The 24,319-nt window shown below is 61.6% G+C and overlaps 3 protein-coding genes across 4 annotated transcripts in view; 1 reads left to right on the forward strand and 2 right to left on the reverse strand.

Annotated features, from left to right (window-relative positions):
* Positions 1–1,188: 1,188 nt before the first annotated feature.
* ATP5F1D (ATP synthase F1 subunit delta) lies at positions 1,189–4,956 on the reverse strand. Its single transcript, XM_051639991.1, has 6 exons — positions 4,845–4,956; positions 4,098–4,363; positions 3,126–3,279; positions 2,635–2,723; positions 2,058–2,185; positions 1,189–1,318 (listed from the first exon to the last, which is right to left on the reverse strand). Exons 1-5 carry the CDS (start codon positions 4,954–4,956, stop codon positions 2,063–2,065), a joined length of 744 nt encoding a protein of 247 aa, XP_051495951.1. The 3' UTR covers positions 1,189–1,318; positions 2,058–2,062.
* On the forward strand, positions 4,847–12,303 carry CBARP (CACN subunit beta associated regulatory protein). 2 transcript variants are annotated; one of them, XM_051639664.1, is made up of 10 exons: positions 4,847–4,885; positions 6,709–6,780; positions 7,356–7,501; positions 7,594–7,655; positions 7,994–8,159; positions 8,234–8,408; positions 8,602–8,760; positions 9,113–9,320; positions 9,455–9,638; positions 9,973–12,303. In XM_051639664.1, exons 2-10 carry the CDS (start codon positions 6,733–6,735, stop codon positions 11,147–11,149), a joined length of 2,325 nt encoding a protein of 774 aa, XP_051495624.1. In that variant the 5' UTR covers positions 4,847–4,885; positions 6,709–6,732; the 3' UTR covers positions 11,150–12,303. The 2 variants fall into 2 exon arrangements, with proteins under 2 accessions (XP_051495624.1, XP_051495625.1); XM_051639665.1 differs by lacking the exon at positions 8,602–8,760.
* Positions 12,304–12,562: 259 nt separating this feature from the next.
* Positions 12,563–24,319, reverse strand: part of STK11 (serine/threonine kinase 11) — a 38,689-nt gene continuing 26,932 nt past the window's right edge. Inside the window, exons 8-10 of the mRNA XM_051639667.1 lie at positions 21,258–21,451; positions 14,597–14,827; positions 12,563–13,247 (exon numbers count right to left, since the gene is read on the reverse strand). Of these exons, the coding sequence (XP_051495627.1) occupies positions 14,619–14,827; positions 21,258–21,451 (403 nt within the window). The 3' untranslated portion in view covers positions 12,563–13,247; positions 14,597–14,618. The remainder of the gene's footprint in view (positions 13,248–14,596; positions 14,828–21,257; positions 21,452–24,319) is intronic.

Consider the following 24,319-nt stretch of genomic DNA (forward strand, 5'->3'; position numbering starts at 1 on the left):
TGTGGAGGGGGGGAGAGAAAGACAGAGCGAGCGAGAGGAGGGGGAGGAGGTGGTGGTAAGAGGAGGCAGCCAAGATTACATCCTGGGTGGCAGCACTGAAAATAGCCATGCCCTGCTCCAGGGGGCTGAGCTGGCAGGGGGGGCAGGCAGGAGCCCCAACCTGCTGCCTGCGACCTTTGCTGGAGCAGCTGCCCACACAGGCAGCCAGCCTGCCTTCCCAGGCTGCCAGAGTGCAGGGAAAAGGGGATTAGAGCAAGGCAGAGGGACTGCAGCCCCGCGCCCAGGGGCTGCCCCCGCCTCCCCCAAGCACTGCTGGGAGGGTTGGGCAGCAGAGGGAAACAAAACCCCTCGGGGAGGCACAGGGAGGACGGTGCCAAGAGAGGAGCCCAGCAGCAGATGGTGCCGCTGGCAAGACGCGTCCTCGGGTGTCTGGCACAGGCAGAGACGGCTCCTCGCTCCAACCTGCTCCTGCCCAGCTTCAGGAGGCACAGGGGGACCAACAAACTCGGCCTCCCTCTTGATGCTGGTAGTGAGGACCCTGAGGCAGCCCCCTTGGATGGGGCTGCTGGCTGGCAAGCAGCAATGTCAGCAGAGCACCATCATCAGCCACCCCCACCGCACATGGATGCAGGAAAGACTCCCACCACATGCAGCATCTGCTTCCCTCTCTGCACCGAGCCTGTCTCCAGGGAGCAGGGGGAGATTTCCCCTGCTCTGTGTGCCACACGCACGCTGGAAATGCAGCAGCAGGAGAAGGGGTCAAAGCCTGGGCAGCTGCCATCCAGCTGTAAGAAACACGGTGAAGAAGCAGCCCAAGAAGCAGCCCAGCTGACATGAATTCCTGTGGCAGTGGAGCTGGGAGGCTGAGCAAGCACCAGTGTTGGACAGGGCAGGGAATTGGGACATGAAGCCTCTGGCACAGGCCTGCACTGCCCCGTGGTTGCCTCCTCCCGCGCTGCCATAATCCGGCTGTCCAGGTGGATTACTGGGGGTGGAGGTGGCTGACAGCACAGGGAGGGGGTTATAAAATCTGCCTGATAAGCCTCCCGTAGGTGAATCTCCCACGGGAATCTCCAGCTTGAAGCCCAGGGCAGTGCTGGAGGTGCAGCTGCAGCCTGGCAGAGCCCGGCCACCGGCGCAGCACAGCCTGCAATTTGCTGCCTCAGAAGAAGGGGACGTGCTACCAGACGGGATCACATTTCCCTTTAATTGATCAGAGCGTTTTCTCTGCCTCCATTTGTCCTGCACCATCTGTACAACTGGGGAAGCCAGGACAAGCTGGACACTCTGGGGTTCCTCCACATCAGCAGTGGGATTCCTGCAACACACACAAGCAGAACGGGTTCGAGGGGGGTGGGCTCGGCAGCGCGGGGGGGTCTGCTCCCAGGGCTTGGCCCTGGCTCTGGCTGTTCCACTGCTGCAAGTAAACAAGAACCACCAGCTCCCTGGGACCTGACCTCACCGGCCAAAGAGCAGAGGGAGCAGAGATCAGGGAGATAGTGGGAGCAGCTCCGGCTGCACCGGCTCCGGGAGCGGCTGCGCGTGACTCACCTGCCCCGCGCGGCACCGCAGCCGGGCTCCCAGCACGTGGGAAGAGCAGGGATGAGGCAGAGTCTCAGCAGGGGAGAGGGAAAAGGGGCCACGGGGTAACAGCCTGGCCTTGCCTCCCCCGAGACAGAAGTTGTTTGTTTGCAGAGGAAGGCAAAGAACAGGGAGCAGAGGCCACAGGTCGCTCTCCCCCGGGGCCACAGGCATCCAGCTGCTCCGGAGCTGCCTCGGCCTGTCCCACCAGGCCCAGCAGCGCCGCGGGCTCCCGCGTCACCAGGCCCTGCTGCCATCTAGTGGCTCCGGGCAGGGACCCCCCGCCAACCCCCTGGATCCGATGCCCCAGCACCAAAAGGGACAGTTCTCATGCCACTGCTCCCTGAAATCCTGGCACAACCCTCAGCTGCCCCCAAGGGAAGCTGCTGCCAGGAAGCTGCCAAGGGCAGCAAGGAGCAGGGACTTGTCTTCAGTGCAGGTCTGGAAATCTCAGCCAGGATGTAGGTGACATTTACCTTAATTACTCCAGGGCTTTTACAAGGGCTTCGTTAGCTTCTACTTTAATCTGAGCTTCTGCTTTAGCTGCTTCATCGGATGCTGCAGCCATCTCTGAAACAGCTTTCTCCAGGTTTGATTTTGCAGTCTGGACACAAGAGCACAAAGAATGTGTCATCAAAAGACCACCACAGGAGAGGGGGCTTGTCCTACAGCCCTGAGACACCCCTCCCCCACCCCTTGCTGCAGTCGTTGGCCTCACACACGGGGCCCCACAGAGCGGCTCGCAGGCCACGCTGGCAGCAGGCACTTAGCAGGCACTTATCGACAGGCCCCGCTGGGAAAAAGCTGCTCCCGAGCCTGAGAGGGGTGGGAGGGGCAAGATCAGCATCTGTCCGAGGGGAGGGGAGTGTCTGGAGAAGGGGGAACGGCTGCTCAGCTTCCTCTCCCTCTGATCCCCCTCTGAGGGCGGCAGGGAAGCTGGGGGGAGGTGCAGCCCAGGGTCTTTCCACAGCCACAGGAAGCTCCCGAGACCCCCCCAGGTGAAGCGGGGAGCAGCCCCCCTTCCAGCAGAGAGGCAGGGGCCAGGGGACTCACCGCCAGGTCCAGCATGTCCATGGTCACTGCCTCCTCTGCCAGCACCTGCACGGTGGAGTCGGCGTTGACGGTGACGGAGCCGCTGCTCACTGCGAGGGGACGGAGCGGGGACCCGTCAGGCAGCACAGGCAGGGATGCCCAAGGGCCCGCTGGGGCCCACACACCAGGCAGCTGATCCTGGGACCCCCACCGTCCCACTGCCAGGACAAAACCTCAGTGCCCTCCTGTAATGATTCCCAGGGCCCACAGGACTCGTTTCCAAACAGGAAGCTAAAGCTGGGGATGCTCCCAGAGAGTCTGAGCAGAACCAAGAACACCTGACCCCAGAGCACGGCCTCACATGGGGCCCCAACTTCCAGGGCAGCCCCGGGAGAGAGGGAAGGCAGAAACCCCTGGCAGTGCAGCCAGGCACACCTGGATCAGCAGAGCCTGCCTTGTGGAACACCCCCATGCACACCGTGTCCATCCCAAGCTCCTCCTGCTCCACTCACCGAAGTATTTGGTGGCCGTGCCGTCCTCAGCATAGACTGTCACCACTCCTGGCCTGAGGACCTGCAGGGTGGGGACGTGGGAGGCCAGGATGCCGAAGGAGCCGGTCAGCGTGGGCACGTCCACCTGCTTCACGTTGGCACCGTTGTAGAACACCTGGGCGGGGAGGGCAGGGCAGACAGTCGGTCACCAGGAGTGGAGGGACAGGAAGGGGGGTCCTGTGACCCCAGAGAGCCCAGGGGTGCAGCGGGCAGCCCTGCTGGAGCACCCCGGGGAGCAGCCCTGCTGCCAGCAGCTGGCAGGCCGCGGGGTTCAACAGGCAGCAAGGCCTGAACTGCCACAGGGGGCAGCGGGGCCGGACCCCGGAGGTCCCGGCAAGCAGGGGATGCTGCTCCAAGCCTGCCGAGAGGTGCGGTGGTGGAGGTGGGCGAGGGGCAAAGGGTGCAGCTGCGAGCAGGCTGACAAGAGTCCTTGAGGCCAAGCAGGTGTCCCCGAGCCCGGCCAGAGCTGCGCTAACCAGCCCTGCCTTGGGACACCCCAACCCCGCAGCCGCCAGCACCTCGGGGGCCGCGCCCCGCACCCGGAGCCCAGGGAGCGGGCGGGCCCCGCGGGCCGGGAGCGCAGGAAGGTCCCGCGTCCCCGGCAGAGCCGCAGGGGGAGCCAAGGGGCGGGGGGGGGGGGGGGCAGAGGTCAAGGCCAAGGTCAGGCCCGGCGGAGCCGCTGGCAGGAGCCCCGGGGACCCAGCGCCCCCCGCTCCTTCTGACCGACCCCGGCGCTCGGTCCCAGCCCCGGGAGCCGCCCCCGACCCCCGAGCCCGCTCAGGGCCGCCCCCCCGGCGCTTGCTCCCCCCCAACCCCGGGCACAGACAGCCCCGCGGGGGCGGCCGCTCAGGCTCCTTCCCGGAGCCCCCGCAGCCGGCGCCGCGCGCCCCCCGGGCCGGACCCCCGGTGGTCAGGCCGGCCCCGCGGCCCTACCTGCGTGGGCGAGGCGAAGGTGAAGGCCATGGGAGTCGGGCCGGCGGCGGGGTCGGCATAGCGGCGGGCGGGGGGCGGCAGCAGCGCCGGGCGGGCGGCGAGGCGCAGGGCGAGGCGGCGGAACATGGCGGCAGCCCCGGAGCGGCGGCAAGGGCGGGCGGGCGCGGCGGGGCGGCGGGGCTCCCGGCGTGCCCCGCGCGGGACTACACGGCCCGTGGGGCGCCGGGCGCCGGCAGGAAGTGACGCGCGGGGCGGGACCGCGGGTGCTCATGGGAATTGTAGTTCCCGCCGCCCCGCCCACGGTTTGTCCCCGCGCTCGGTGGGGCGGGGGGCGCAGCCCCGCACAGCCCCGCGGCCCCACGGCCCCGCACGGCCCCGCGCAGCCCCGCGCAGCCCCGCAGCCCCGCAGAGCCCCGCACGGCTCCGCAGCCCCCGCAGCCCCGCACAGCCCCGCACAGCCCCGGCACCACCGCCCCCTGCTGCTGCGGGGACATGGGGCGGCAGCGCAGCCCCGCCGGCTCGGGGGGTTCATCCCGACCCGGGCCCTGCCCGTCCCCGCCTACCCCTGCCCGAACCGCGGGGAGTCCCGAAGGGGCCCCAGTTTGCTACCGCCCCTGGGGCTGCGGGGCCGGTGCGGGCAGGGCCGGTGCAGCCCGGGCTCGGGGCAGCCCCTGTCCCCACGTGACGCCCGCGCCGCGCGGGGGCGGCTCCGGTTCATTCATAAATCCCGGGGCCGCCCCGCCGCACCGAGCGCAGCGGCGGCGATGGAGCCCCGGTCCCGGTTGTAGGTGAGTGTCTGGCTCCGGCGCCTCGCGACAACCCCTATCGCGACAGACGGAGCCGGGCGAGGGGAGCCCATCGCGCCCCACCGGGCGCGGACGTTCCCGGGGGCTCCTGCCTCGCTGTCACCATCCCTGCCTGCATCCCCGCCCCACAACCCTGCCTGCATCCCTCTCCCACATCCCTGCCCCACAGCCCCATCCCTCCATCCCTGCCCGCATCCCTGCCCACCTCCCGCATCCCTGCCCGCATCCCTGCCTGCATCCCCGTCACCAGGCTTGGTCCGGGGGTCAGTTGCAGGGGGGGGGAGCAGAGCGGTTCCCTCCACCCCCTGGCCTGGCCTCCAGCCCCACGGGGCGAACACACGCGTGGGGCGCGGACCCGCCCCTGTCCCCCACCCGCGCCCCCTCCCCTGGGCGCGCACGTGCAGGAGCGCGGCAGCAGCGGGGACCCCCGACTCCGAGCCCCCCGCCCCGGGCACCGGCAGTGGCCCCATGTCCCGGCCCCTTGTCCCCACCCACGGGGACAGTCCAGGGGCCGCGGGGACCGGCCCCCTCCTCCAGACAATGGCCGGCCTGTTCCCGCCGGGTCGCCATGGAGACGGGATTCCTCCATGATGGGGAACAGGAGGGACATTCTTCCCGCCCACCCGGCCCCTCGCGCCCCCTGCCCGGGGGTCCCTCCTCGGGACCCCGCCGGTGGGGCGCCCGTCCCGCCTGGAGCCGCGGCCCGCTCGCCTGCTCCCCTGAGCCTGGGGTTCCCCAGCGCCCCCGGCACAGCGGGGGACACAGAAGGGACCCCCCCACTCCTGCCCCTGGGGGTCACGGGGAGGGGGGAGCCGCTGGTCCCAGCAGCTCAGAGCTGTCCGAGGGCGGGTGCGGGGGCCGTGCCTGACCCAGGGGGTCCCAGGACCCCGATATCGCCCCGAGGGGTTCGCTCCCCGGACGTGCCAGGGCTGCGACGGACCGCGACACTGTTCCCCCCGCCCCGCGCTGTCCCTGCCAGCGGCTCTTGCCACCGGCTTCATTCACATTTTTTGCTGACCTGATTTTGAGCAGTTTCCGGGCGTCCCGGCCGGCACAACGCCCACCCCTGCCCCCCCACCAGCCCCCGGGGGCTTCCCGACACCAGCATCGCCCACCCCAGCTCAATCCCGGGCCCCTCCGGCAGGTGGGGACACACGGATGGGGACACACGGACCCGCGGCGGGAGCCGGAGCTCGGCAGCCCCCGGGGGGGGGGCGAGGGGGGTCTCAGTCGGGTGTCCAGAGGCCGCCGGTTTCACACCGCAGCGGGGTGTGGAGGCGTCCGTCTGTCCGTCCGTCTGTCCCCTGGCCCTGGTGGCTCTCGCTCCTCAGGACCCCTCTCCATCACCCGCGGGCCCCTCGACAGCCCCGCTGCTGTCCCCTTGGTCGCCCTGTCCCTTCAGTGGCCCCCGCGACCCTCGGGGCTGGGTCGGGTGGTGGCAGTGCCCATCCCACCCTGACTCTGTGCCCGGCGGGGAGCAAGAGATTCCCCACGGAGAGGCAGCGGCCCTGACCCCTTCTCCCCATCCCCGCATCCCTTCGGAGCCACCTTCCCTCCATCCCTCCTGACCACACCCTCCGCCCCTCCCTCCATCCCACCGTGCCTCCATCCTCCCCCCTGACCACACCCTCTCTCCATCCTTTCATCCCGGTCCCTCCCTCCATCTCTCCATCCCGGTCCCTCCCTCCCGGTCCCTCCCGGCAGCTCCGCACGGCGGTGCCGGGCAGGGCCCGGGGCCGGGCAGGAGCCGCCGCCACAGTCCCCGGCCCGGCCCCGCCGCTTCCCTCTGTCTCCCCCCGCCCCAGGACGCGATCGGGCCGGGACGGACCATGAGCGATGACCCGACACCCTGGGACAACGCGACGGAGAGCGCCACGGTGAGCGGGGCCACCCTGCCCTCCCCTGCTTCCCCACCCACGCTGCCCTTCTTGGGGTCCCGCGGCAGGGGGGACGCGGGTCTCGGTGTGGGGCAGTGCCCGTGAGGCGTGGGAACTGCACGGCTGCTGTGGGTCTGGGGGCTGCACCTGGGTGGGGGTGTCAGCGGCCTCCCTGCCCGACTGTCACCCACCCTGCTCTGCCGGCCCTGGGGGCGGGTGTTACCCCCCCTGTGCCCTGCGCGGCTGCCCGAGGTGCTCCGGGTGCTGAGGGTCCAAGGGGTCCCGGGTGATGCTGCCGGATCAGTCCCCTCTCCCTCAGTTGGGGTGCAAGCACGGGCCCCGCGGGGGGGAGGGAGGGCTGGGGTCCCGTCCCCGCTCTCGGCGCGGGGGCTGCTGCGGTTGCCTTGGTGAAGGCAGGTCCCCGGAGCCGGCAGCAGGCCCGGGGGCGGCGGGGGAGCGTCTCTGGGAGCAGCGCTCGGCGTCAGCCTCGGCGTGGGGTGGGGGGGCTGCCCCGGCACCCCGGGTGTGGGGCTGGGCTGTGTCCCCCCCCGGCTCAGCCCTGCGACCCTGCCCAGGCGGTGCCCGGCGAGGTGTCCCCCCAGGATGGGTACGTGCTGCTCCTCGCCCTCCTCTCCATCTTCATCGGGGGCACCCTGGTCCTGCTCTCCGGCGTCCTGATCATCTGCCGCCGGTGCTGCGAGGCCGACCGCCGGCACTCCAGGTGGGGACAGGCCACGGGGGGGGCAGGCCATGCTGCTGTCCCTGGGGTGTGTGGCTCCAGCGCTGGCCCCGCTGACCCTCGTCCCCCCGCAGAGCCAGCGATGACCCCGAGAAAACCAACACCACCTACCTGGATGACTCGCAGCCAGCGCAGGGTGAGTGCCGCGGTGGGACCGCTGTGACCTGCCAGCCATGGCCCACCAGGAGCACCAGCTGCACGCCCAGCAGCACCCCAGCTCTCCGGTGAAGGGGGGCAAAGAGGCTCGTGGCCCTCCTCTCTCCTGAGTGCAGCCCCCAGCCCTGGGGTGGGGGTGCCCTCCATCATCTGTCCCAGTGCTGCCCTGGCTGCACAAGCAGGACAGACTGCCAGAAGCAGGCACTGCCAGGCTGGCATCAGGACCCTGGGTGCCACAAGTTTGCCAGGCCTCAGCTGGGGAAGCTGGCATGCCCCATGGGCAGGGAGCCCCAGGCTGTTGATCCCCCCTCTCCACAGATATCACCATCAAAGTGGAGGACCCCGAGTGCCTGTCATCCTCCAGCTACCGGGATGCAGAGAGCGAGCGGTTCCTGTCCTCCAGCTCCTCCACCGCCCGCCGCGTCTCCTTCAACGAGGCCGCGCTCTTCGACCAGGGCAAGAAGACCCAGGAGAAGGGGAGGAGGTGAAGCACTAGGCTCGGGGGCTGGGGGGGCAGGGGGGCTGGAGCCACCCCTCCTAACCCGGCGCACCTGGCAGGTACACGCTGACAGAAGGGGATTTCCACCACCTGAAGAACGCCCGGCTGACCCACCTGCACCTCCCGCCACCCGCCCTCAAGATCGTCACCATCCACGAATGTGAGTCCAGTGAGAACAGCCTGGCCATGACCCCCCGCCTGCCCCCGCCGAAGCCCAGCCTCGCCATCTTCCAGGTGAGCCCCCAGCACCTTGGGGGGACATGGTGGGACTCCGGGGGACAGTAGTTCTGCAGCACCCCAGGGAGGCACTGCTGGAGCTGGGGTGGGGTTCTCAGGGCATTGCTGGATGCAGAGATGGGGTTCCCGTGGGTCCCATCCTGGTCCCTGACCCTCATGCAAAGCTCCCTGAGCATGCTCTGCCTTGCAGACCCCCGGGGGGACCCTGCCCCAATCGGTGCTCCTCAGCCATGCCATGTGCCCCAGCTCTGCCCTGCCCGGGGACACCTACAACTCCACCGTGGACACCAGCTTCACCGAGGCCAGCCCGTCCGCCTCCGCCTCCTCTGACTCCGGGGAGGGCCCCTCGGTGAGTGCCGGGGCGGGGGGCGGCACCGGGCAGGGGAAGGGGCGTTCCAGCCTCGGCAGCCTGCACAGCCCCAGGGATCCTGTCCCTGCCCCGATGATCCCCAGCACAGGGATGGCCCCGGGCCGCAGGGGGACTGCGTGCCCCCCCCTCCCTGTTCTGGGCCAGGACCTTGAGAAGGGATGTGGGCATGCAGCTCTGCCCCCCTGCTCTGTCCCCTGCCCTGGGGGACATTTGTGCATCAGCTGCAGTCGAGCTTGGCAGGAGCAGGACAAAGGAACCGAGCTGGGGTTGGGGTGGTGGGGGGAGGCCAGGGAGCCAAGCGGGCACTCACGGCCCCCCCAACCCTCCCCAGTTCTCAGCAGTGCCCAGGAGTGGGAAGGCGGCTGGGGTGGGCGGTGGCAGCCCCGGCCAGCCCGCCCCGGCCCCCGCACAGGGCACGGTCCTGCAGTTCTTCACCCGCCTGCGCCGCCACGCCAGCCTGGACGGGGCCAGCCCCTACTTCAGGATCAAGAAGTGGAAGCTGGAGAGCACCCAGCGGGCGTCCAGCCTGGACACGAGAGGTGGGGGCAGGAGGGGCAGCGGGGGGCCCCGGCACAGCCCTGCGGGGATGTGCCAGGTGGGTGGATGTGTGGGTAGGGGGCTCGCTGTGCTGGGAGGGGACTGTCCCCCCAGCCCTGCCCTGTGCCCCCTCCAGGGTCCCCAAAGCGGCGGCAGTTCCAGCGCCAGCGGGCGGCCAGCGAGAGCATGGACCAGGAAGACCGGGACCCTCACCAGACCGACATCATCCAGTACATCGCCCGCACGGATGACGTGGCCTTTCACCCCACCAGCGGCCCCTTCCTGCCCTCCCCCGCCAGCCCCCCACCCTCTCTCGGCAGGTATTTTTCAGTAGATAGAGGGGATGGGGGAGCTGGGCACCGGGAAGGCACCGAGGGACCCTGCACTGCCCCATGCATGGGGGACTTCCACCTTTGTGCAGCTTTAGTGGGGCAGCCGGGGGGTGGGGGTCTTGGATGAGGGGTGTGGGGGGGAGCTGGTGATGGAGAAGGTGTCTCGGGGCATGGGCAGGGTGGTGGGGACAGCATGGGGGACCATGTAGCACCACGGCACCGCCCTGACGCCTGCGGGTGCTGGGCTGGCACCTCCCCTGTGCTCTGCTTGCCGGGTCGGGGTCCCTCTGTCCCCATCATGACGTGGGGGTGGTGCCTGCAGGCTAGAGCCAAGCGAGGGGGGCACAGGCAGCCCTGGCGAGGCCGGTGTCCCCGAGCCACCCAGCGCCTACCACGACATCTGGAGCCTGCGCGCCTCGCTGGAGCTTTACGCCTCCTCCGAGCGGAGCAACGACCAGGACTCGGTGCGCAGCGACGGCGGGGACAGCGTCTCCTCCGCCAGCGGCGTGGCTCCCTGCCCCTCCTCCTCCCTGGATGAGGCTGAAGGCCCCGAGGAGAAGCTCTGGGGTCGTCCCAAGCCGGAGGAGTCGGAGCCTGGCACGCGCAAGCTGCTGCAGATGGACAGTGGTTACGCCTCCATCGAGGCGCCCAGCCGGGGGGGCGAGGAGGGGCCCCCCAAGGACCAAACGGCCTCTGAGAAGCGCATTTGCTTCACCAGCGCGGGGCGAAAAGGCACCATCTTCGAGAGCTTCGAGGGCCGGGAGCCAGAGGAGGAGGAAGAGGAAGAAGAGGAGGAGGAGGAAGACGAGGGCAGCACGGCCCGGGGCGCGGTGGGCGGGGGACCCCCTCGTCCCCACAGCCCCCTGGCCTGGTCCCCGTACGGGCAGATGTTCCCAGGGCGGGACGCGCTGCCCCGGCGGGACTACAGCATTGACGAGAAGACAGACGCGCTGTTCAACGCCTTCGTGCGCCACGACCCTCAGTTCGACGAGTCTCCGCTGCGGGGGAAGCACCGCTCCCGCACCCACCTCCGCAAGCAGTGGCAGCACGCCAAGCAGTACAGTGACCCCGGCGTGCGGTACCCGGCGCTGGAGCGGCACCGCACGCCCCTGCGCCGGGGGGACAGTGCCAACTACCCCCTGGACACCCGCTTCCACAGCCCCCTGCCCCGCATCGTCAGCGCCGGCGACGAGGAGGCGGCAGAGGCGGCCGACGGGGTCCCCCCCGCCCCGGCACTGCCCGACCCTGAGATCCAGGTGATTGTGGAGGAGCCCGGAGAGGCGGCCCCAGAACCCAAGGCTGGGTCTGAGCCCCCCGGGGATGACGACTGCCCCGGCCCTGGGAGGTGCCTGGGGCTGGGCTCCGGCTTGGAGCTGATGGACAAAATCGCCGGCGGGCTCGAGGAGCGGCTCTATGGGCACCTGAGGAAAGAGGCAGAGAGCGCCGAGCACGCGGTGGCCGTGGCCAGCGATGCCCCCCCCGACCACAGCCCTGTCTAGGCCTGGAGTAAGGGGAGACCCGGCGTGGGGGGGTTCGGGGCTCCATCCCCTCCTGCCGCTGGCGTGGGGACCAGCCCAGGGCACCACGGGAAGGGTGGCCCCAGCACGGGGAGGCCAGGAGGGCACCGGGGGTCCCCTGGCTGCACCCCCCCCCCCCGCGGGGTCCGGTAGCGTGGGGTGGCCGAGCCCCCTCGTTCCTGGGAGCGAGGTGCCAGGTGGTGGCTGAGGGCCCAGGCCTGGGGTGCCTGGGGGAGTCCCAGAGGACCGGGGTGCAGAGATGCAGCAGCTCCTTGGCAGGAGGTCAGTGCCGAGGGACTTGCTAATAGACCCCCCGCCCAGCTGAGGCCTAATCCTTACCTCACCAGAGCCGTGTAGCAGAGACGCTCTCCCCCCTCTCCGGTTTTTTACAAGCAATAATGCCCCCTGTCCGGCCAGGGAACACCCTGGTGAGGAAGGGGCCGGAGCTGGGGGATGCTGTGGTGCCACCCTGGAGGGAGGACAGTTATTTGGGAAGAGGGAGTCACCTCCTCAAGCCCATAAAGCCGCCGGTGCTGCAGGATCCTGGGATCTCAACTGGAAGCAGGGGCCTGAAGCTGCTGTGCCAGGGCAGGAGGATGCTTGAGGGGCTCATGCATCCCCCCCAGGGGCAGGGGTGAGCCCTGGGCCCCACAGCAGCATCCTGAGGTCTGGGGAGGCAGGGCCACCCTGGGTATCCCCTGCAAGTAGCCCCTATAGGGGTGGGGGCTGCCTGTCACCTGCCCCCGGTGCTGTCCCCTCTGTTCAGAGGAGAGCAGAGTGTGGGGCTGGGTCAGCATGTGGTGACCCCCAAGTGCTGAGCACCCCCTGCCCTCCCTGGGAGCTCAGTGCAGGGCTCGAGGTGTTCAGAGGGTATTTATTGATTTTTACAGAGGTGGATGCTGCTGCTCCAGGGGAGGGCTTTGCTTTTTATTGGGTTTTTATTTGTGTTTCAAACAATGGCTGAAAAAAGGGGAAAAAAAAAAAGCCCCAGATGTGTTACCTGGGGGTTGGGGCAGGCGGGGGGGGCCAGTGGGGCCCAGCCCAGGGCCCCCCCGTGCCCCTCCACAGCCCCCCCATTGCATGCAAGTAGAGGCCGGGTCGCTCCTTCCCTCTGCCAAGTCTCTGTCCAAAGCACTAACTACAACTCAGCCTTTTTAAGTCTATAAACAAAGGAGAAAAAAACCAAACAAACAACTGTGACTTTTCTGAGTTGCTTCTTACCTCCCACCGCCCCAGGACAGTGTCCTGCCCTGCTCAGGAGCTGCTGGGGGGGCTCAGGAACTGCTCCTGCCCAGCATCGCCCTGTGGCTGCTCCCAGAAAAGCAGAGTATGCCTGAGGGGGGATCCAGACCCCCCCACCCCACCTGCTCCAGGAGGAAGGACATGAAACCCACCTCGCTGTTCTCACTTTATTTTTTTTTCTTAAAAAAAAAAACAAACAAACAACCCAAAAGAAAACAGACGAGCGCACCCATTCCCTTTTCCGAGCCCTTTTACAGCATGCAGGTTTAATAAGTTTTGCTTTGTCTTAATACCTGTTTGGTTTGGTTTTTTGTGGGGTTTTTTTTTGTTGTTTTTTTTTTTTTTCCTCATCTGGTTTATTTTAAACACATCACGATGTGTAGGAATCTCTAAATATACCGCAAATATAAACAAACAAAAAAAAACCAAAAAAAAAAAGAGGAAAATATATAATATATAACAGTAGTCTAAAACATAAAGTGCACGGCAATGGCTTTGCACGACTCTACACAGCCAGGGGGCCCGGCGGGGAGGGGGGCGCGGGTCCCACCCCCCCAGCCCCGCTCATCCCGCCCTTCCCATCGCAAAATTAAAAACAGAATCAGTGTCTTGATTGGCAAAGAGTGATTGGGAGGAGGGGCAGCATCTTCCCAGCTGGAGATTTCATCTTCCGAGGTGGTAAGTGGGATCTGGCCACCATCAGCTGCTGGTTCCTGGCGCTGCCCGGAGCGGGGGCCGCGGGGAGGGCTCCTTGGTCGGGTTCCTCTGGTTTCCTTTAGGATGGGAAGCACAACCCGCTCCGGGGGGGGGGGGCAGAGATGGGGGGAGGACGGGGACGCTGTGGGAGAACAGGGAGGAGGGAGTGATTGGGGACTGGTGCCAAATCAGGGGTGCAAACCCCAGCTCTGCCCCTGCTCTGATGCCACCACGGGCAGGTCACACCCTGCCCCCCCTTTCCCGAAGAGGCAGGAGGGGGCTGGGGTCCCTGCTCTGGCCCAGCAACCAGCCCTTCAGCCAGGTAACCCCAGACCTGCCCCTGGAGCCAGGAAGCAAAAATGCCAGGGGAAAACAGCCAAGGACCCTCAGTGATGCCAAGGCAAGGAGCATGTTCTGGCTGTCAAAGGTTTGAAGATGCTGATTCCAGGGGGCAGTGGAAGAGGGGGTGATGCCCAACCTGGCTGTCCCACAATGCCCACGGGAGGACAGTGGAGGCACCTGCTCCTTCCCAAAACCACTGGGCAGCTGCCCCAGAGCCCTGGGCTGGGTCCCCAAGAGGGACGGGGCAAGAGGAGCAGATCCCAGGGGAGCCCTGAGGCATCCAGTGCCTCCCCATGCAGGTGACTCACTCCCAGCCATGAATTAAAGATGAAAGCTGCCAGAGGGGCTGAGCGCGGGTCTGACAGCTGCAGGGGGAGGATCAGGCTTTTATTTCTGGCTTTTTTTCACACCACAAAGCTGGTCGTGATCCAAACAGATAACAGAGCCTCAGCCCCACAGAGCACTGTGACGAGCAGAAGCGTGAGGCCGGGGGTGGCTGAGCAGAGCATGAGTCACTGCTGGCTCCGAATGAATGAGGGTGGGAGGGGGGACAGCGCTGCGGAGCGGCAGGAAGAGCCGGGAAGAGGAGGGGGGAGCAGGAAAGAAGGAGGGAGCAGGAAGGGCACCGAGCTCCCCCGGGGAGAGGAAGGGGCTTGGGCATAGCAGTGGGTGAGGAGGGGGGACACACTGTCTCAGAGACACCTCTGGAAGTATCCTGGTGCTCAGCACCCCAGGGCAGCCCAGGGGGCTGGGGGCTCCACACAGAGGGAGCAGAGCTGGGGAGAAAGTGAGGGGGGCTCTGGTGGCAGGGAAAGGGCTGTCACGACACAGCCTGACTGCAGCCCAGGAGGGAGAAAGGATTATGACAGCAGCTCTCTCCTGACGTGGCAGCAGCCTGCAAGGAGGGGGCAGAGCAGAGGTGTGTGGGCAGCACAGCAGGGGCATGGGGGGGGTCCCCACTGTGCTCTGCAGCCCCCCAGCACCACGGGGGATCCAGGCTCTGGGGACACTGGCAAAGGGATGCTGAGGACTCGGACCTCTGCCCTCTCTATCCAGGACCACACACACCCTTCCCAGGCTGAGATGATCTCCCTTCCCCGGGCAGACAGCAGGCAGCCCCCCCACCCCGCGGGGCCGGGCTGCCCGTACCTGTGCAGAGCGCGGGCTCCTCTCACTGCTGCTTGCAGGTGGAGAGCTTGCGGATCTTGCTGCTGGCAGAGCAGGCCTTGCGGGAGGGGTTGGAAGAGGCGCTGGCCCGTCGCTCCGCCTTGGATTTGCTGCTCAGCTGTCCCGGCTCCGTCCCGTTCATGCAGACGGCCTTGGGCAGCCCCCTGCTGCGGCTCTGCCCGTTCTGCCCTGCCTCCTCCTCAGGCACCTGTCCTGCAAGGGAAGGGACACGGTGAGGGCAGCACCCGCGCAGCAGCTTCTCCATCAGGACCAACCCTTCCCCTTGCCCGGAATGCTGCTGCTCCTGGGGGAACCAGAGCCCATTTCTACACCTTCAAGGACCACCTGAGGCAGCATGAACAGGGGATGGGTAAGGCTGAGAGCCCCAGACTGCATCTTGCACCCACCAGGGCCAGTTTTACCCATCCTGCTCCAGCACATAAGAAAAAAACCTCACAAAAAACTAAGGCAGTGAACCGAGGGTCTGGCAGGTCCAGGGCTTGAGAACGGCCACCCTGTGAACACCTGGCTGCTTCTGCAGCCCAGGGGAGGGTCTGCTTCACCCCCTGCAGCCCAGGGAGGGTCTGCTTCAGCCCCCCCACAGTGCAGACAAGGCTGGGGGCACTGCCAGGCAGTGATGCAGCAGCCACTGTCCCCTAACAGGGACACCCAGATGGGAGGATGGCTCCAGATCAGCCCCGCTCCCCTCCTCTATGGGCCACCTCAGTGTGACTCAGCACAGCAGATAAGGAGCCATTTCCAGAGGCATCTGCCTGCTGCCATGGCTGGACAGGGCTTGGGTCACCTCCACTCAACTAGGGGGTGACAAAGGGTCCCCCCATCCCAGGAGGGGACATTGCCAGTAACACGGCGCATCCCCCGGCCAGACGCGAGGCTGGTGAGGGGATTCGTCAGGTTCCCAGCTCCCCCCCACCGGATCCAGCAGAGGCAATTTCCTTCCAGCAGGAACGTCACGCTCCAGGGCCCTTCAGTTATGACTCAGAGGTTTGAGTGGAAGCGAAGGCTGCAAGATGATTATGTATAATTTTCTTTAAAGGATGCTCGATCCCTTCCCCGCCAAGGCCGACCGGCACGTCATCCCCCTCTGCTTGTGCCAGCCATCACCCCCCGCCGCAGCACCCGGGGAAGAGGGGGACATATGGGGAGGACAGGGGTGGGGGAAGAGCTGCTGCTCCTCTGGAGGAGAGCATCGGGGTCCATCTCAGACCCCCATGCTCTCCTACATCTTGCTGCAGCCTCCCCGGGCACCGCTGCGGGCTCCGGCCCGCGCTGCTCCCATCCTCCAGCCCCGCACGTCCCACAGGGAGCCAGGCAGCTCCACATCCTCTGCAAGTGAAGAGTCCTTTGGGAAACAAAAGAGGACACGGAGGTACCTTGTTCAGACAAAGTCACCTTCAGCACCCACCTTCCTCTCCTGGAACACTTGTGGCAGGAGCATGGCCCCTGCCTGGGGGGGCAGCCCCGGTGAAGCCCCCCCCGGTGCAGAGACCCAAGCACAGCACAGGCTGGAGCAGGGCAACACCCAGCAGGAAGGGTAAAAATACCCTTGGAAATCAGGGAGCAGACTGAGCAGCTTCATAGCCAGCATGGCCTGGCACAGGCTGCGAGGACCAGGGAGGATGGATTTCCTCCCTGAAAGCAGCCTGAGCTGCTGAGCTGGGCTCCGCCAGGAATTACCTGGAGAAATGACCCTGACAATTGATCTGGAGATCAAAGCAGTTCTTCAAGCCAGTCAGCTATGCTCCCAACTTGCTAAGGAACTCAGAAGCACCTTCCCAGAGCTGTGGTTTGGACACTCCAGCACACCAGAGCGGGTGAGGTGCGGCTGGTCCACCAGGGGCTGGGGACAGGGGCCCAAAAGCAGTGGAAGAGAGAGGGTGAGAGGAACTCACCTGCTGCAGGGTGACCCTGTGGCCTCGGTGAGCTGCCCCCTGCCTCCCCCTCCAGCCCCTCCACCAGGCCTGGCACAGCCCCTGGCTTTGAGCACCCACTGTGCTCCTGGGGGGGTTGCCCAGCCATGCACCTCCTGAGAGACACAGACCCACTGCCAGCAAAGGACGAGTGCCCTGGGAAGGTGTCATCACCTCCAACACTGTCTGAAAACAACTGGCCCAGTGAGGGGCTGAGGTGCACGAGGCAGACTCACCAGCCCTACCTGGCTGTGCACATACAGACCTGACATCAATCCCACCAGCTCCTGACCCCTTGAGAGGGGGTGACTTGCTGGGAAGGGCTGAGGCCCCAATCCATGGGGATGTGGCAGCCCCAGAGTCCCTCCAGAGCTGGGCTCTCCCCAGGGACCAGGACAGCTCACCATGGGTCAAGGCTGCATCACAGCCTGGCCATACCCACCCCCAGGGTTCAGGGCTTTTCCTCTTCTCCCTACACCCCAACTGCAAAAGCCTCAAATAACCCCATTCAGAGCAAAGCTGAACACTTCTCCTTCCCCTCCCTCAGCTGAACTCAGGCCAAGTCAATTAACATTTCTGACTGGGGAGGGAAAAAATAAAATATCCAAACAGTTAATTTGTCTTTTGTGTGACTCTTCCCTCCTCCCACCCTGCTTTAAAAGCACAGTCCCAGGAGTCTATTATGGATAGCAAGGAGGGAGGGGGAATTGCAAGCTAATTTTACCTCCTTTACCAATGACAGTTGCTGACGTTCAAATTAATGAAAATAAAAATTCAGCATGGGATGAAGTCTTGGCAACTGCCTGCCCACACGGAAGCCAGTGACCCAGCGCTGTGTCTGTTCGAACAGCTACATCCTACCTTACCACTGCCACTGAGCTGGGCTAAAAATAAAATAAATAAAAGGAGGGCTGGGAGAGGCACTGAAAACGTGCATGTTCACCCTTGCCACCTCTTACGTTTCTTAATGGCTCCATCCAGCTCATTCAGGCACAAAAAAAGGTTTCAAAATAAAATGGTGAAGAGCTTTTGAATTGCTGGGTTTGTCAGACACAAACACACATACATAATTTGTGGCTAGAAACTACACCTTTTCAAGCACCAGGCTTTGAAACTCCAATCCTGGCTTTATTTTCTAGCCTCAGACTGAATGCTAAAGGAGGAAAATGGGAAAAAAACCAACCACCAAAACCAGCCTCAAGCTAAGCAGCCATTTGCCTCTGTTGGAGCACTGGGCTGGAGAGGAGGAAGGGGTTAACAGCAGGGGAGAATAAATCAGAGCACAGCCTTCTAAATCTGAAAGGCAGCACAAAAGCAACAAGCAAGATGCTTCCATCCCTTTCCTGCACATGCTGCCTCTCTCCAAAGCAGCAGCTCTGGAGAGGATGCTCTGTCATGTGCCCAGTGCCAGTTACTCTCTCCTCAGCACCTCCCTTGGATGAGATGTTTAACACTGATTGAACCAGGGGCATGTAACATTTAAGGCTCTCTACAGATCTGCATAAATCTTTAAATAACCCTTTAAAAATAAAAGCACATTCTCAAAGCCCCTTCTCCCTCTGAAGAATGCAAGATTTAATGAGGTTCCCTCTTCTCTCTCCCAAACTGAACACCCACTCCCACCTATGAGTCACTTGTTCTCCTGCTCTCGCTGCCCAGCAGAACCACAACTGAATTCATCAGTCACTTACAAACTGGGTGTTGTTTTTTTTTTAATTTTTATTTTAATATGGTGTCACTGCTAGAAATGTAACAGTTGCAAGTTCAAAAGGATCCTGCAGGAAGACTTGGGTAAGAGAAGATGGCAGTTTATCCCCTGTGCCAGCTGCCCCCCTGCCTTTGCCAACCAGAGCAGACTGTCCCACACCAGGTTCCTCCTCACCCTGAGCTCATTATGCTGCATTTCTGGGGAGGGGATTTCTGTCCATCCCACCCACCCTGGCTAACTGTAACAAAGCAAGTGCTGGTTGATGGGGCCACAACTAACTTTTCGGTCTCTAACCCCTCTGAAACAGCATGAATTACAAGAGAATTAAAAAAATCTTCCATTAATTTGCCTGTCATCTTCTGAAATGACAGCTCTTATTTGGGTTTAAATACTGCTCTTTGCATTAGGAGTGTGTAATAGTTGGTATTACTGCTCTGGAGATGATCTCCCACTCTCAGAGTCACCTGCCTGTGCAGGGAACATCCAGCTGAGCTGGCAGGTGGGCATGGCAGCAAAGGAGCACCCTGGGCCTGCAGGGGCAATGATGCTGCCCACAGACTGCACAGGCTGAGTGACCCACTTGGGGAGGGGTCATAGACCACCCCCTGCAGTGTGCTGAACCCCTACAGCTGCCCTCTGAAATTCAAAACCAAAAACTGAAGAATTATTCCCTTGAAGAACAAAGTGACCTGCTTTTGAAACAATACAACTGTCCTGGAGATAGGCAGGATCCTGCTGAAGCCTGGGGGAAGGCATAGAGATGATCCTGCATTCTCCAGCCACTGCCAGTAGCTCAGGCCCTGAGAGGCCCAGGAGAGCAGTGGCTTCAGGGCCCAGGACAAGCTTCGTGCTCCTCTTCTGTGCCTGTGGGTGATGGGAGCACAGCTTCCTCTCCAAAGAGCTCGTGGTGACTGCTCGGGGCTCCTCTCTGTCCTCTAAGCCCTGCCTCAGCTTCCTCCTCAGCAGCTGGGGATGCAGAGAGAAGCAGCAGAGCACTGTTGGAGACCTGCATGCTCTTATTCTCCAGCCCAGCACCAGAAAAGCAGTAAGAGACTGTCCTGTGAGCTCTTGGATTGGCTGCAAGATACTCAAGAATTGAGAGCAACAGATTTGCTCTCACAGAGGTTCTCACTCTGGAGGGCTGGCCCTCCAGGGGAGGTTATGGGCACACACACACACACACACACACACACCAACCATACCTTCCTCTGCAAACCACTTCAGAAAGGAAAATGTAAAATTAGAGAGGGATGCAAGTGATTCTGCTTACAGATTTCTGATCCTGCCAGCTTCCTCACTGTGCTCAGCCCCCTCTGCCTGCAGCAGGGCTTCCAGCCCCACCATTTCTGCAGAACTATCTGGGGCACTTAGACATTGGCTGTTCCCACCAAGAGCACTTACAGAGGAAGATGTCTGACCTCTGACCACGGGGAATACATCTGGCAACTGTCCTCTCAACCCTGTGCTTAGAAAGGCCCTAGCAATCAAGTAGGTGCTTGAGTGCATCTACCACATTTCAAAGAGGGCCCCTCCTTTCAAAAAGGCTCTGCTGAGCTCTGAGGAAAGGCAAGGCCCTGGTCAGACTCTGGCACAAGTCTGTGGGATGTAAAAAGAGAGCAAAGGACGGAGCTCTGCAGGTCACCCAGCTGGCACTGGGACATTAGTTCTATTAGAAAAGGTTATAAATTACCCAACTGCCACCAGTGAATCAGCACTTGGAAATAAATCTCTTTCACTTTGATGAGAATCCCTTCATCTTGGCAGGCTCCACCTCCAACCCACCTACAGATCAGTTTGGCTGAACATCTGAAAAGACACCCTGGTGGGGACCCTGCCCCAGGGATGTCACAGCACGGACCAGGTGCTGGCTCAGTGGGCTGGGCTCAAGGCAGCCCCCTCCTCCCACGGAAGGCACTGCCTGGGAAGCCAATCTTGTTTCAAGTCATTGCCCAATGGAATTTTGGGCATCGGGTACAACTTGAGGCTTATTAGGATTCAAGGCCTGACACTTCATTCTTCCATGACAGTGCTTCAAAAAAACAATTTCCACCTAACCAGGAAATAAAGAAAAAAACAAGGTCTTCAGGTGCAAGACTGGGTAAAACCAGACCTTGCTTTTACTCAGGTCCACAGAGCACACTAGGCCATGGTTAAGGGAAAACTAAAGCAGTTTGGTTAGTCTTGAACGCCAGAAACTGGGACCTGTCACAAGTCACGGGCACCTCTCATCTCACTGTGGTAAAGTGTACCAGCATCCCTACCAACAGTGCTTGAAACCTTCCCTCCAAAGCAATTAAACAGGCTGGAGCAATTAATCTGGAGACTCATGTTGTGGATGCAGGCAGTGAGACAAAGAACCTGCTGCCCTGCTCCCACAGCACGGGGCTGCAGGGCCTGAGCAGCCCCCCAGCCCCTGCTCAGGCTCCTGGGGACAGGAGGCTGAGGGAAAGCTGCTGCATCACCACCACTTTGTAAGAACCATGTGGTCAAACCACACACCCCCTGCGTGCTGGTTAGCTTACCTTCAACAACAGGAAATCCCTACTAAAGCAAGCAGCAGCTCTGTAACCAGATAGTTACCAAGACTGGAACAGAAAAAGGTCTCAGCATAAAGCTACAGGCTCCTTCCCCAGATGTGCCATCTACTCTGAACACTGAGTCACTTCAGGGCTTGGCTCCAAAATAACTGTCTGGCAAAACTGGCCTAAAGAATTAAATGTTCCAAACAACAGAGGCCAGCAGGAGCGAGCTGTTAGTGGAGGGAGGAAGGAAATGGGCATATGGGTGACATGCAGGAAGGGGCATCCTGGCTGATCAAATAAAGGACCGAGGCATCCGGAGCAGGGCTGGCTCAGCGTGCGTCACCCACAGCACTTCACAATCAATAGTCTCCTCTGCTGAAAGGATAATCAGACCTTTGAGGCCTTTCCTAAAAAGCTCTAAACAGTCAAAAAAGAAAAAAAGCCACTTCTGCCCTATGCATGCCAGGATCATCCTCTCCTACCTGGTACTGTGAAGTCCTGAGTGTAGATGATATCATCTTCAATGTCATACAAGTCATCGTCTTCTTCCTCGTTGTACCTGTGCAGATCTTCCAGATAAGGCACGGCCGTCATACTTCTCCACCTGTCCTTTGTTTCTGGGCTGGGAGGTATGGGCACCAGAGCCTCTGCCTGAGCATGTTTCTTACGAAACCAACTGCAAAGAGTCCAAGAGCAGCCTCATCAGTACAACTTCCCTTTTCAGAGGGCACGGAGCAATCCCTGACACTGTGAGATGGTCCCATTCCACCCCAGTACTCAAAGGTCTGTGCAGCTTGTTTGTGGACAACTTCCCAGGCAGTTTTATGCCACTGCCACACAGCTCAGAAGCAGAGCAAGATCTAACAACCTCCTCTCATGGCTCTTCTTGGCCTGATGACTGCTGCCCTAGACGTGCCCCATGTGACATGAGTGCTTCCCTCTCTGCAGTTTCTAGAGGCATCCAGTAACTTCTGGCCAATAATCACTGAGGAGGGCCTGAAGCCAGTCACCAAAGAGCTCTTATAAACCTGAGCCATCTGCTTTTTATCATTCCAGTTCCAAATTCATTTTAGGAATAAAGGGTTGGATGCACCTCCTGCACAGAACTGTAATTATAATTTTGTTCTAGTCTTATATTGCTTTGACAGTAGCTTAAAAAAAAAAGTGGCAGTCTAACAAACCTTCCAGCAAAAGCAAGGAGTTAGGAGATAAACAAGTGAAAATGGAGCTGCTGGGACAAATCAGCCAGGATTCAAAGGAGGAGTGAAACCTCATCCAGCAACTCTGCTTCACCGTTAGCATCTTTAAGCTGTTTTCTCTGTGGTGACTGAGATTTAAAGCCAGGCTCCTGCTCCGTGAGCAGCGCAGCTTCTTGCCCTTTGCAGCCCCTAGAGCCTGAGGTTCTCAAAGGAAACATGTTTGGGTTAATCACAGAGCACGTCAACATCATGCAAGGAACTGTCCTGTCCCTCTGTGCTGGCAGCCTGCAGGGACGGACAGACAGCCCCCAGCTCCCAGCGAGGTCAGGCCTGTGATGCACAGCTCCTGATCTGGCCCTTCTGCCACAGCCACGACCACGCTGGGAGCTGCAGCGAACACAGTGAGTTAGGAAAGAGCTGAAGGAAAGGCCAGCCCAGCTCCTGTCCAACAGAGCTAGATTGTGGCTCACAGCTGTAGCAAACCCTGCAGATGGCTTCCTTGGTGCTGTCCATGGCACTCCTGATCCCACCACTTGACTTCCCTTCCTTTGGAGGCTGCTCTCATCAAGGAACTGATTGCCAAGGCAGCAAATGAAGCCTGGGCTGATCCAGCCTGGCGGGACCATGGGGCACAGGGACAAGACCCAGTGCAGCCACCAGTGAAACTGGCCAGGGGCACTGGGAGCTGGAGAGACCCAAACAGGGACCTAAGGAGAATGGAGCACACCAGACAAACGAGGTCAGGACTGCCATCCAAAGTCGTATTTTAAAGGGAGAAAGCCTGGAAGTCCACAGCAACTAGTGTTTTTGTTTTGCTGTATTTCAGCTCTGCCTCTTTCTTTCCTTCTGTCCTACTTACAACGAGAGTAAAAATAGGTTTTTATTACAGCAGAAATCTGAATCACTGCACTCTAGTCATAATGATTCCATCCTCTGGGAGGTGATTTCAAATACTTGCATATGCATATATGGTAATGAGGATATGGAGTGAGAAGAGAAATTCATTGAAGTTCTAAGAAAATCAAAGACCTCTTGGAAGGAGCCTCAAGCAATTCTGTATGGAGTAGCAGAGTATTTCCTGGCAAGCAATTTTCCAGCAGGGACAGAGATTCTGCTCTCTGAGCTGGTGCTAAATGTTGTTAGTGAAGATCTGCTCTTCAGCTGAGGACCACTGGCTCCATCAAATGCCCTGATCTGGCTCAAGGAGCTGCTGGCCACTGGCTCAGCCAGAGAGTAGTTCTTCTCCCATCGATCAGTGGTGCAGACAAGAGTCCTTCCTCACCTGCCCTCACCACTGGCCCTAAAACGCAGGCTGGACGACAGTAACTGCAGTTCTGCTGACACAGGGCCCTGCTTCAGCTTTTATTCCCCTTTCACAGATGTTTTCTGAGCCAACTGCCCTGGCACAAACATAACCATCTACCTGGTGCTCACAGACTGCTGCTTTAGTCCCAAGGGAACAGCAAAGCTGCTGCAGATCTCAGAAGGGCCCCTTCTCCAGAACACCTGCTGGAAGAGGCAGATTCCTCCCTGCTCTGTGAAGTGTTTCTGAGCCGCTCCCAGCCCTTTGGAAGAGAGTGGAGGGAGCAGTAGTAAGGAGATAATTTCTTACTACTTTGCAAGCATGGTGAGAATGCCTGTGGAGCACAGAAACCCCAGAGAGCAGCACGAGCATTAATTGTGATCCTGCCAGCACAGAAGTGGTGTCCAGATGGGTTGCCACAGTCTACAGGGAGATAAGGCAGCAAGGGTCAAGGACTGAATGAAAAAGGGAATCTGGGTCGACCAGTACTTGATAAGTCTGTCTGGTTTGCAGCTTCCAAGCTTTAATTTTATATCAGAAGTCATCACTCTGCTCTTTTCAAGTTCTGGCATAAGCAAGGTTAAAATAAGACTCAGTAAGCACAGCTGCAGCTTCCAAATACTTACAGCTTGTTCACTTCCCATTCTAGGTCACAAATATTTCAGTTTGCTTGTTTGAATACGGACAATTTTCTCTGAAACCAGATGCCAAGCTGCAGATCACCACCCTGCCAGCAAGGATGGGTTAGGAACAATTCTCCACCTCCCATGATACCAGGGAAGGGTTTCAAGCTTGCTGGAAGGTCATGGTCACCACAAGGAGCATTCCTGTTTCATTCAGCTCTCTCACAGCCCAATGTGGAAGGCACACGATGTGTGCCCTGGGGAGAGGCAACTCAGGCCAGCAATAAACATACAGCACTGCCCCTGCAGTCACTGCTCCCACTCCTGAGGTCAAGAGACGGCCAAGTTCTCAAGTCAGGCTCACAAAGAACTAGGAGTAAGAAAGAGCAGCAGCTGTCCCTTAGCTGCTGCCAGGGGCA

Source organism: Apus apus, chromosome 24 (genome assembly GCF_020740795.1).
Source record: "Apus apus isolate bApuApu2 chromosome 24, bApuApu2.pri.cur, whole genome shotgun sequence".
NCBI lineage: Eukaryota > Metazoa > Chordata > Aves > Apodiformes > Apodidae > Apus > Apus apus.

Bases quoted from the DNA above. Each gene is read 5' to 3' on its own strand.
- CBARP (XM_051639664.1), top strand. From the start codon at position 6,733: ATGAGCGATGACCCGACACCCTGGGACAACGCGACGGAGAGCGCCACG. The intron at 6,781-7,355 runs GTGAGCGGGGCC...GACCCTGCCCAG, and splicing joins ACGCGACGGAGAGCGCCACG to GCGGTGCCCGGCGAGGTGTC. The intron at 7,502-7,593 runs GTGGGGACAGGC...GTCCCCCCGCAG, and splicing joins GCCGACCGCCGGCACTCCAG to AGCCAGCGATGACCCCGAGA.
- ATP5F1D (XM_051639991.1), bottom strand. From the start codon at position 4,956: ATGGGCTCCCCTCGCCCGGCTCCGTCTGTCGCGATAGGGGTTGTCGCG. The intron at 4,364-4,844 runs GTGCGGCGGGGC...AATTCCCATGAG, and splicing joins CATCGCCGCCGCTGCGCTCG to CACCCGCGGTCCCGCCCCGC. The intron at 3,280-4,097 runs GTAGGGCCGCGG...CTCCCCGCCCAG, and splicing joins CCTTCGCCTCGCCCACGCAG to GTGTTCTACAACGGTGCCAA.